At 40.7% G+C, this 12,890-nt stretch overlaps 1 protein-coding gene across 1 annotated transcript in view; it reads right to left on the bottom strand.

Annotated features, from left to right (window-relative positions):
* Positions 1–12,890, bottom strand: part of Dcp2 (decapping mRNA 2) — a 36,335-nt gene that overhangs the window by 13,177 nt on the left and 10,268 nt on the right. The window contains exons 3-8 of the mRNA NM_001170469.1: positions 11,111–11,238; positions 10,378–10,476; positions 5,423–5,575; positions 5,216–5,328; positions 5,027–5,134; positions 625–757 (exon numbers count right to left, since the gene is read on the bottom strand). Of these exons, the coding sequence (NP_001163940.1) occupies positions 625–757; positions 5,027–5,134; positions 5,216–5,328; positions 5,423–5,575; positions 10,378–10,476; positions 11,111–11,238 (734 nt within the window). The remainder of the gene's footprint in view (positions 1–624; positions 758–5,026; positions 5,135–5,215; positions 5,329–5,422; positions 5,576–10,377; positions 10,477–11,110; positions 11,239–12,890) is intronic.

The following is a 12,890-nucleotide window of genomic DNA, read 5'->3' as shown; positions in this document are numbered from 1 at the left end:
AAAAGGCACGTGTTCTCTGTACCCTCAAAACAAGGATGATTTTGTTTGGCTGGTTTATTACAACAGCCATTCTGAAGCATAACTGACTTGCATTTCCCCAAAGGCAAACACTGTTGAATCGTTTCTGTACTTAGGAGGCCACCTGAGCCATCCTTAGAGAAGTGCCTGGTCAAATGTCTTCAAACAGGGCTGGGTTTTATAGAATGTTTTAATGGCTACTATTCTTGAGGCAGCAATCTAGAAACCAATAAAATGTTCCTTAAGTGCAGAATAGAAGAACCGTGGTATAGTTGCTTACCAAGTAACACAGCGCTGAAAACATGTTATAACATACTGTCCCTTTTCCATAAACAACAGAGCCTATTAATCTTCACTCAGAATCGTCTTCTTTATGACCTTTCACTGGTGGCTACATTAAAAAGGCTCAAGTGTCACACTCCATTATTTACCACCTTGGATTCATCCCGAGGCCGTGGAAAATAAGGAGTCCATGGTCTGTTCCAGGCACAAGAGGGAGCCCTGGGTTCCATCTTAGCAGCTCACTAACTGCTACACACAGTTCCTCAGCTGAAAATAACTTGAAGTCAAACAATCAAAGCCTCTGAACAAATTTCAATCACTTACCTTTGCTTTGCAAAGGTCCGACACCTCCGTGTGGTTACTGTGCTTCTGTTGCAGCGGCTGCCTGTGCTTTACCCATTGGTCACTAGGAGAACCTTCAGGGAACAGCTGCTGGCTGTGGCGGAATTTCGTTCGACTACACCAACATTTAAAACAATATGATGAGATTTTTTTTTCTGGCAGTTCTTTGAAAGCCTGGATAGTTTAGCTGACCAGCTATATGCTTTACTTTTTAGAATCTACCTTTGCCCACTGTAATTTTAAGTTATAAAGGCAGAAATTTTTTTCAAGACAGGGCATCTCTGTGTAGCCCTGACTATCCTGGAATTCACTCTATAGAGCAGGCTGTCATTAAACTCAAGTTTCACCTTCCTCTGCATGCTAAGTGCTGGGACTAAAGTCATGCACTAACCACAACCAGCTTAAAGCAGAAATTCTGATCACTTTTCCCCCATTTTTTTAATGGAATTTTATTTATTTACATTTCAAATGTTATCCCCTTTCCTGGTTTCTCCTCTGGCAACCCCCTTTCCCATAATTCTGATCTTTTTTGCCGGCTATATATTGCCCCGTCTTTTACACCAGTAGCTGGTATTAAAACATCTTTCTTACATTAATAATCTACCATTTTTTTATCCCAGGCTTTTATACCATCACCTCCCTATAGGCTAAACTATCACTCTAAACTATAGGCTTGAAGGTTTAAAAGAGTTCTTTCTACATTTAGTTGAAGCAAAGAAATGTATGTGGACTTTCTTAACAGGATAGAAGACACATTCTTTCCAGATGTGATCTCAGTAAGGGACTGATTAAAAAGGGTGCTTATAGACCCTACTAGTGTTAGATAAGATCTGAGAAGCTAGGTTACTTACTAGAGCACACCTCCTTAAACCACGAGAGGGTCAAAACCCTGCGACGGTATAGACTTCTGAATGTAGAAAACCAAGTCACCACAAAGCCTGATGCACACCAAATCTGAGGTGTTTCTGGACTGTTCTATCACCTAGTTTCACGGCAGCCTTTGTTTTGAACATGCAACACACACACTTTGTATTGAACACACCAACAAGCCAGGAATACCACATAACACTGCATGAAAGATCTCTGCTTACACTAAAATATGTTGTAGGCTTATTATGTAGACAGTATAGCTTTGATTCTTTCAGAAAGAAAATGGTTTTGCTATTGAACACAGAGACTCTTACACCCCCCAGCACATATATATCAAATCACTACATCTTTGGATTGTCTTCTGTTGCTTCATCTTGGGTCCAACAGCTAGCTTAAGAGGTAGAACTGTTTGCTGTACATGCCCAGTGGTCTGAGCTCAAGCTTTGAAAGCCCTAAGTGGAAAGACAAAGTGACTCCAAGAGGTTGTCTTCTGATCTCTACAGGCTTCCCTGCCTGTGTACATGTACACCCCTAAAGAATGCTTCATTTTGAAAAGTGCTGCCTGAGATGCCTATTTTAGTTTCATGAAAAATAGTTAAGTGAATCTTCGCTTGGAGTTAGGAAAAATAACAACTTTGACTCGGTCCTAAGCATCCACCTTCTACTTTGCATGGTATGTCTATACATATGAGGCCATGTTCTAAGCTCTGAGGAGCAAACATTATGAGGAATTAGTCAACTCTGAAAAATGTTAGAGACATGATCTATATCATGTCTGGCAGTAAAAATATTTGCCAAGGACTTAATTCATCTTTCTTTTCTTTTCCTTTCAAGCCAGGTGGGTATTTTGAACTCAGAGAACGCCCTGCCTCTGCCCCGGAGTGCTGGAATTAAAGGTGTGTGCAACTACGCCCAAGACTTAATTCTTCTAGTAAAAGCAAACACCTCTCTATCTCTAGAATGCAAGTTTGCTTCAATCTTAATAGTAAAACCATACTGTGTATGAAAAAACTGTTCTAAGATAATTATTAATGTCTTTGGCTATCAGTGAATATTTGATAGGTATCCTTTATATATCCATGCTTATAACTGCCTAAAAGTGTGGTAGGTAAAAGGAGTCATGATGGAAAGGATGACGTTTAAGGCCTACACTATAGAGAAAAGTGTCACCAAACAAGGGAGAAGTAAATTAACAGATGACAATCCAGCCTTGATCTGTCATGCCAAAGAACTGGATTCGGATTCTCTGCAGACTAAGTTGCAATGTATGAAATTTCAGATGGCATCCCAAATCTACATGTAAGCACTGCTCTAAAGAACTACACAGTAAGAATATCAGACTGCTCTCAGAGTCCTTCCCTTTTCCCATTTAACACCTGGAAAGAATTTGGATTGAATACCTTAAGCCTGGTGGCTCTAGGCTGTAATTATAGCACTCAAGGGTCTGAAGCAGGAGGACTGCTCTGTCTGAGGCCAGCGTGGGCTACATGCTGTGTTCTAGAGCAGTCTGGGCTACAAAATGAGACCTTGTCTCAAGGTATTTTTTAAAAACCAAAGCAAATTGAGATAAATCTTATAGTAAAATTTATTTTCTAACTATCAGACAAAAATATGACATTTCCTCCAACATATCACAGAATTATGACAAAATAAATACTGCCTGTCAAGAAAATGTAGGAGCAGCTGGAGTTTGTGCAAACCCCTCTATAAGAACAAAAAGAAGAACCCTGTGGACTGTTCAACTGTGCAGAGTACCCACATGCGGACTGGTGGAGACCTTCCCAGTGATCAACTGCCTCCATTAATGACTTCTTGGTAATATCTGTTTTATACTCTGGGTCACACTCTTGCCCTTCCTGACTTCTGCCACACTGTTTCTCTTACTTCTATTAGCAGTGCCTTGGTAATAATAATTCTAGATTTAATTTTACCAGATCATTACTAGAATAATATAGATTTTAGAAGACAGAAATGATTCTTAAGGCATTCAATCCAAATTCTTTCCTCATAAAACCAATATAAATGAAATAGTACTTAGTTAAAATTTATTAACCACAAATGTGGTCTATTTATATTGTTTTATTTTAAAACTAAATTCCTAGATTAAAAAGATCACCAAATTGGAAAACAAATGTAAAACAATAAACAAAACCACAACTCTGGCAATATAAGTAATACCAAGTGGCTTATAAGAACATGAACTGGGGGCTGGGGATTTAGCTCAATGGTAGAGCGCTTACCTAGGAAGCGCAAGGCCCTGGGTTCGGTCCCCAGCTCCGAAAAAAAGAACCAAAAAAAAAAAAAAAAAAAAAAAAAAAGAACATGAACTGATGAACTGACGGGCCGTGGTGCAGGCCTTTAATCTAGTACTTAGGAGAAGAGATAGGCAGATCTCTGATGAGTACTAGGCCAGACTGGACTACAGATTGAGTTCAGGTCAGTCAGGGCTACATAGAGGAAGCCTGTCTTTAAAAAAAAAAAAAAAAAAACAAACTAAACCAACCAAACAAAAAAACAAAACAAACAAACGAAAAAAAGCCAACAAAAGAGAGAGAGAGAGAGAGAGAGAGAGAGAGAGAGAGAAGAAAAGAACATAAACTAAGCTCAGTGAGAGGAGGTGGATAAAGTTGTCAGGGCCAAGCCTGATTGTTACTTAGTTTGATCCCAGGGACCCATGTGGTAGAAGAGAACTGTTTTCAAGGTGTCACCATGTTATACATACAGCTATACACTTACACAGAATAAACAATTTTAAAATGATATAGTATGCATATTTAACAATGTTACTTCCCAAGGCTGTCCTAAGTTCTCATCAAATGAATGTTATTGATAGCTTATACCTGTGTACTTACTGGTCCCTCTTCATAGCAAAGCTGACAGCAAGCTGGGGAGACAGGTATCTTAGGCTAGTCAGTAAAGTACTTGCTGTACAGACATGAGTTAGATCCCCAGAACCCATGGGAAAAAGCCAAGTGTGATGCTGTGGGTTTGTAATCCCACAGCTGGGGAGGCAAAACAGGCAAAGATACCCTTGGGACCTCTAGGCCAGTGAGAGACCATGTAACAAGACACAAACTGAATGGCACCAGAGGGTGACCTTTGCCCTCCTCATATGCATGTATGGCATGTGAGCATACACATTCACATGCATACAAATTCTGTAAAGTCATATTTGTCACTGGCTTTAACAAATTATCCATCAGCATCTCTGTGCAGTAGAGACTGCAAGAGACCCATTCAATCACCTCAGAAACTACATCATCACTAATGTAGGGGAGCAGATATTCAATACACATCTTTTCCCTTTTCCTAGTGCTCTAAGCCATTGGTATCCTCTTGGGTGTACTATTTTAAAATGTGCCGGAAGCATCTTCCCTCCAATTAACGCTTTTCATCTTATTAGCAACTTTTAAAGCACAACAGTTTCTAAGGAGGAATCTTATACTTCTCTGACCCAAGAAGCAAGATGGTACTGACACCAGAAAGCCACACTCTCATGAGCGCATTTCTTTACCTCAGTTTTTCCACGGTGGGTCTAGCTGGTGTGCTACCAGCTGAGGAAAAACCATTATCACTGTCAGAGGAATCTCCGAACCTTCGAGACAGCCAGTCCCGTAGTGGTCTGTGGAAACATTAACAACTCACTTAAACTGTTTGACTAGCAACAGCAAGGCCAGTTTTGCCGTTTACGAAGTGAGCATACCTGATAAAGGGGATGGCCATAAAAAACTTATTGGGCGCCAAGCCGAGCTTGGACTTGGGAGTCATGTCGTTTCTATGACATGGCAACTTCTCAATGGAGAACCACTCAATATTCTGAAACAAAACAATTGCATTTAGTTGATTACTATCAGAGAGTAACCAACACCAACTCCCCAGCAACCTATCAATATTCTCAACTCTTACATACCCTAATTTCTCTTCTGGTTTTGGGGTTAAATTTTGTGTCTTTTGGAACTCCTGGAATGATGTACAAGCGAGCAAGCTGGTCATTGATTCGAAGTTCAATGTAATCATCCTTACAAATATAGTCTTTTATGTCAAAACCAGTTTCCTCGAAGACCTGGAAATAAATGTTGATAAAATGTTTGGTTTTTAATCATTAGAGGCTGGGGAAGAAGGACTATGAGTTTAAGGACAGCTTGTTACATAGTTGAGACTTGTTATCAAAACAAAATAAAGACATCAGGCTAAATCTAATCTGTAGCTAAAAAATTAGGCTCAGATGGTAGCCTGCTTTTCGACAGAGCTTTTCTATTGTACAGTGGTACCACCAAGAGGTAGAAGGACTGGCTGCAACTCTAGGACTCTTACTCATATACACTAAAAAAGGCAATGGCTGGAACTCAGCCTTAACCATTCCTAGTCTGAAACCATCTTGACTATATTGGGGGGGTGGGGGAAGAAGGAAGGGTAGAAGTAATAACGTGTAAATGCATATAATCAATCCTGATCTTGTTTAAGAAAAGACCCCAGCAGCTCTCTAGACATGTACAGAAAGTCTGTGTGGACACACAGCCTGAAATTGGATTCTGATAAGTCAGGAAGACAGCCTGCAATGAAACTTGATTAGCTGTAGCCTCAAGCATGAATCCCTACTCTCCAGATCTGCTAAGAAGTAAACTTCTGTTGTTCAAGCCACCCAGTCAACTGCATTAAATCAGCTCAACAAGACTAAACAGTAGCATCCCAGCCAAGTCCCCAACCTTTTAGCTCTTTATGACAAAGGTGATCATTTAGAAATCAGGATTCAAAATCAAAGCTTGCCTTTAAAATAATCCATCTGCCCAAGGGGCCACAGTATGGACTTAGGTCAATGCCTCGTTCTGTAAGCTTCCATAACCATGGCAGATCAGTTACAGGGGATCCGCAGATGCTGCAGCTGGAGAACCCAAGTCCAAGGCCCATAACTGAAAGAACCAGGAGGCCAGGCTGAGGTTGAACAGCAATGTCAAGGCTGAGGACAACCAGTCTAAGGCCAAGGAGGCTGCAGCACCAAGAAAGAGATCCAGAAGACAAATGCCTCTTATCTTCACAGAGATGAAGACCCAGACAACCCCTTGGCCTTCCCCCGTGACTGGGCAGATAACAGAAGGCTCATTTTGCTGGGAAGCACCTGTGTAACTACCAAGGCTCAGGCTCCATCAGTATAAAAGATATTAAATTTTCTCTCTATGCTATAGGGAGGGGGTCCCTTTCGTTCTGGAGCAGCAAGCCTGGTTTTCCGTACACTTGGTCCTTATCCAGGGTGTCATCATTTTAGTGAGACTCTGTGGTCTGTTCCCTCCCTTCTCAGCGAGTTTACCCAAGCACCATGTATCACTGTTATCTTTTCTTTCTTAGTCAAGTAAGAAACAAACAACTCTAAAGGAATTAAAATTCCCCCTTAGACTTAACATAAAAGTGAGTGAGCTACATCTCTGAAAGAGCAGTCATTATTTGTAGCTTATGTAAAACAACAGTAGTTACTGTAGTTCACTCTACAGTTAGAACACTAATACTAATACCTGTCTGGCTATTGCTCTGCTACTGTACCTTGTTTTAAATATTTATTTTTCTTTATGTGTGGTGTTTTGTCTGCATGTACATCAGTGTACCACCTGTGTGCAGTACCTGAGGAGGTCAGCAGAGTGTCCTGAGATGAGAGTTACAAACAGCTATGAGTCTCTGTGGTGCTAGGAAGTGAACCTGGCTTCTCTAAAAGAGCATTCGGTGCTCCTGAGCGCTGAACTGTCTCTCCAGTTCCTGTTCCTCTAAGTCAGAAAAGTTAACCACAACTAGATAGCTTTTAAAATCCATAAATTCTTTCTGTTTTCAAAAGATCTATCCCCTTGCAAATATTCTTTTGAGTGCCTATAAAGCAGTAATCCAAAATGTAGCCATAGCCATGCTACCAGGGACATTCCACCAGGGAAGCTTGGCGCCCTACACAGGACAAGCAAGGAAGTTCACAGGCTGATTGCCTTTTCTTCTCCTACACGTTAGCAACTCTTATAAATCTTATCAGAGGAAGAGTCTGAGTGGGGACACAGAGATTCCTTAAGTTCTGAGGTTCTGGCTCAGTTTTATTAGTGGAGGTGCTTGATCTTCTATAAGGAGGTCCAGTTACACAGACAGCTGACACCACACAATTTAACCTCAACTTCTACTTACTCAAGGGCCTTTCTGGAAGCAGACATTACCAGTCATGAGGTGGTCAACTACCAACAGAACTACATGTGCACAATTCCTTTAAGTAGGATGCCATAGCTCTTATTCTTTCTCCTTATAAGTAAGCTTTATGATTAACGGCTTGAGGATATAAAAGGAAGACTTTTTTACATCCTCTATCCTCTACAGAAAGCAAAGGAAAACTTGTTAGGGGAGATAATTCCTCACCACTCCAGCTTTCTGGGCTTTGTTTACCTGGTATCGGAACCAGAACTGACAGCCTCATACCTCCAGACAAGCATTCCACTGCTGGCACATTTTGCTCCTAGCCTGGTTTTCAGTTTTAAGAGCTACTCTACCTTTATTTATTTGAATAAAACTGTTCTGTCTGCAAGCTTCTGTATATACTGTAGATAAGTGCTTAATCCTGAGTTTAAAATGCAGTACTTCTAGCTATGTTTCCAATGTTGTTCTAAAGTAAATAACCACTAACCCCCATCCCAAGGTACATACAAGGGCTTTAACATAAAACTGTACTGGTGTGTGTTTACTGAACAGCAAATTTTTGTGTATGCAGATGCAGATGCCAGAGGAGGAAGTCAGGTGTCCTGCTTTATCACGGCCTTACTCTCTGGGGCATGGTCTCCTATTGAGACTAGAGGCCAGGAAGCCTATGGTCCTGTCTTTACCCTGCTGAGTCCCACCCAGAGGTTACTGGCACAGGTATTGCCATTTTACGCGGTTTGAACTCAGGTCTTTATGCTTAAGCACAAGTGCTCTTACCTCCGGAGTCATTGCTCTGACCTGTCTAAGCCCAGGACAGCATCCATAAAGACATTCTATGCAAGTGTTCTCTGACCGTAACTCATAACCTGCATCCTCCCTTTCCTCCCAATCCCTCCCTGGCATTTCCAGTCATTCCCCGAATCTTACTTTTGTCATGTCCTACATATATACATGATTTAATGGATCGACATAATGTTTCAGGTTCCCTAAGAAGAGAGAATGTATTTCTTTCTGGGTCTGCAGATCATTTCCTGCAGATGAGATTCTGTTACTTAAATTGACATTGCCAGCACGTACACAAAAGCTGGGTACATACTCCAAACTAAGTTCTGCTAGGGCTGCAGGGACCTTGCACAATGAGCTAAATCCCAGACCCCATAGTGGCTTTTAAGAACTATAACTTCTTCACTAGTAAGCTATACCCAAACTAAAAGCATGCAATAACTAACCACTGTATCAAACACACCACACCTCAAAAACATCTCTGAATCACATTTCTGCCATCTTCCCCTCAAAGACGTTACTTCTGGCTATGAAGTCCTTAAAAGAGATTTTCCTTAAAACATTTGAGTGGTTAAATGACTCGTCCAAAGTTGCTAGGCTTATATAGAAACACAGACTGAACTAGAACAACCTATAAGATGGTATAGGGTAAAGAGCCAACTGCAGACTGTCCACATAGTAAAGCCAAAAATGGTAACAGCAGTTGTTACGTTCAGAAACCATTATGGACTAGAGCTACCCAGTAAATGAAATTTTATATAAGGTAAAGGAGAAAGAAATCATTTCTCTTTAAAGAAGCCCAGTCCTTATAGTGCTAATACTAGGCCACAGAACTTCCAAGGAAAAGGATCCTCTGAGCCTGGCTCAGATTGTTTCTGTTTAAACCTGGAATGCCTAAGAAAAGCACTAGGCCTCCCCTCACAGTGCTAATGGAGTCTAGGAGGAAGAGCTGGCTGCTAAGAACAGGTGAGCACACCTTTGCAGTTCAACCAGCCCCTGGCTCCAACCATGCTGAGCCCCTAGGTTCTTCACCATACGAACAGGCAGTGGCACTGCCCAAGACACCAAGAGCCACACTGTGCCTGCTACACCTTCGCCATGGTCGACCCAGGCTATCAGCGAAAGCCAAAAACCAGGTCTTCTTCCATTAACTTATTTCTGATGCAGCAACCTAGGGTCTGGATTGGCAGGGATGGTTTGGGTAGGAATAATTTTAGTCAAATTTTGGAAATAATCTAATTCAAAAGATAAGGAATAAGTCCTTGTAATAACAGCTAAGATGGGAGAAAGGAAGGATTTTTAAAAACTATATCTTATAGGGCAATTATAAAGCTAGAATGAGTTTTGAGGAGAAAAATGTAAATTTCTTAGAAAAATATCCAGATTGTTCATTTTTCTGAATTATGAAAAAGAAAAAGAGAATAAAGAATATAGTTAGAAGTTGAAATATTTTCTCAAAAGAAAATCCAATTTTAAGGCAAAAGGTGGAAAGACACCATTACAAGAACAGAGCCAGATAGACGCTTTAAAATTACAGTGAGGATGAACGGCCCCCTAAAGCAAAGAGAGATAGAGACAGAAAGAGGAGGGAGACAGGGTATCTTACATATTTTTTATATGTATGAGTGTTTTGCGTGGACAACATGTGTGTGCCTAGTACCACAGGAGGCCAGCAGAGGGCATCGGATCCTTGGGTCTGGAGTTACAAAAGGTTTAAGGCAGCATGTAGGTGCTAGAAGTCAAATCCAGGTCCTCTGAAAGAGGAATCAGGGATCTTAACTATCTCTCCAGCACAAAGGCTATCTCTTGAGTTAAACTATGTATTCAGGTTTTGGGAAAATGCTGAATTTTTTTCCAGAGTCCAAAAGGGTAGATCTGTGTGGTTTTAAGACTTTGAAAGTTACCCACCAAAGAGCAAGCACTCACCTCTCTAGCTGCACAGTCATGAGGTGCTTCTTCTTTATTTACTTTTCCTTTTGGAAATCCCCAACCTGACTTTGCCAGGTACCCCTGAACCAGCAGTACCTGTGAACAAGCAGAAATTCGAAATCAAAAAGCAAAGAAATATATTTTCCACATTCCATACCCCAACCAAAGGCAGTTTTCTCTGTATTTACGGTAATTATTTACCAATAAGCTGTACAGACAGCATTTGCCCTAAATATCTTCCAAGAATACAGACATACTAGTATGAAGAAACACTCCTTGTGTATTTAAAACATACTGTTTCGGGTTGGAGAGATGGCTCAGCCGTTAAAGGCTAGGCTCACAACCAAAAATATAAAACATACTGTTTCAACAATGAAATGTGTCCTGTCTTTACATTATGCCATAGGAGGTACAAAACTTTAAGATACAGACTGCACTGGTACCCAGGAAAGACCTCCGCCCCCTTCTCGGAGATGGAAGGGGGAGAGAGTGGGACCTGTGAGGGAGAGGAACTAGGAAGAAGGGGGGCTGTGCTGAGGATGGAAGTGAATAAGTAAAGGGGAAAAGATACAGGATGCAGGCAAACCATCCAAAATTTAGCTCTTTAATAACAGGAATCTATGGGTATTTTAAAACCTCAATTCAAAACATTACATCAAAAACTTTGTCAACAGGATGAAAACTAAGTCAGTCACCACTGCACTAGAATCTTTTGTTCTGGTACACTCACATTCTCCAGTGTCTCATCGAGAATAATTGCACCATAAGTTGGTACTCCCATTTTATATTCCTTCCATTCATCCAGAATCTTTTCCACGTCTTCACCTTGTGGCAGCAGAAATGGACAGTGACTGAAGAGTATGAATAATGTTAAGGAAACTACCACTAGCCTCAACACAGCGGAAGAAGTGAAAACAGGGAGGGGCTGGAGTCAGAGATCAGCTCCCAGTGCCCATGTATAACTCCAGTCAGCCACAGGGGGTCCGATCCCCTCGTCTGGCCTCCACAGACACCCAGACACACAAATACCATGCAGAAATTTTTTAAAAAGGTAAATCAATCTCCACAAATTCTATGTAGAAACGGATCTATTTAAATCAACCGTAGGTCATATGAAATTACTCAAGCCTGCACTTTATTTAGGTTCTCCCAAGCATACTCATTTTTCTTTGAGCAAAACATTAACTTTTGTATTTAACCTAGACACAAAGTGAGCTACATGTCTGATAGACAATCAGTGCTAGACTTCCAAGTTATACAGAAATGCAGAAGCTCTGACTCGGTACTCATCCTTGTCTCAGGTTCACAGGAAGTCAGCCCCAAGAATGTGCACACATTCTACCAATAGCCACCGGGCCCATAAAGAATTAAAGTACTAGAATCCTGGGAAGCAGGTGAGGGATACTGTACACACCTATGTTTTTTGCCACATACATTCAAGTATTCATTTCTGATTATTATCATTAAAGGCAAGCCTAACTGAAGTTTATGTAGGAAAACTTGGGTGTCAGTTTCACGAAAAATATAGTATGTACCTAAGAAACAAAACAGTGTAAAACATTAAAGAACAAACTTATAGACAAAAACAAACACTGTAATTGTATACTAGGTCTTTTGATGTCACTGAAACAGAGTGACGCATGTGGAGAAAGCTGTTAACTTATGACAGTTTCTCAACCTGAGGACCTTTGTAATGGTTCTCAAGCCCTTACAAACTTGCATATTGTTTTTATTCTGATGTTAACTCTACAAGCATGTGACAGGAATGTGTTTCAACTGTGTACGATGACTTCACACAAATACTATCAGTCAATTCTAGAGGCCTCGATGAGACTAACACTAGTTTAAACCCTGCAGGTAATAACAGCAGGAGCCCAATACATAAGCGATACTTTAGAGTAAAATGACAAGTAAAAGGAAGACGCTATAGCAGACAGAGCAGAAACTCTGTACTACCATCTACAGTGACAAGAAGTTTGGACAAAATGAAGTCATATTTAATTCATCTCATAAATATAATTTTATGAGCTCTATATTTTATAGTTTTACGGATAAGTAAAAAGGCCCTCTACGAATCCAAAGAGGCCAATCATCTGACATCATAACTAAAAGACAAACACACAGTCAATCTGCATGATTATTTCACGACTTCAAGGCCAAGCCCAGATACATTAGCCATCCATGAATACCTGTGGTTCCTCAGTCACCAAGATACTGAAATCATGTCTTGAAAAAAGGCTGACTCTCTACAGTCAATAAAATTCTGTTGTAAAGTCATCCAATTAAAAACAAAAACCTAACGTTCTTACTCCCCTCTCTGTAAGTTGACTGCAGCCCAATCAAGGGTTTGAGGAAAAACAAAACCCAACACAAAGGAAACAAAAATCCCAACCCTACAGCTTCTGTTTCAAACATGCCCGAGTCCCCACAGTTAGTTCAGCTGAGTAACCTGCCAGCATCGCACTCTTCCATTATTCTAAAACAGCTTTTTGGAAGTTTTTCTTCCCAAA

Source organism: Rattus norvegicus, chromosome 18, assembly GCF_036323735.1.
Source record: "Rattus norvegicus strain BN/NHsdMcwi chromosome 18, GRCr8, whole genome shotgun sequence".
NCBI classification, from domain to species: domain Eukaryota; kingdom Metazoa; phylum Chordata; class Mammalia; order Rodentia; family Muridae; genus Rattus; species Rattus norvegicus.
This window is presented reverse-complemented; position numbering and strand designations above follow the sequence as displayed.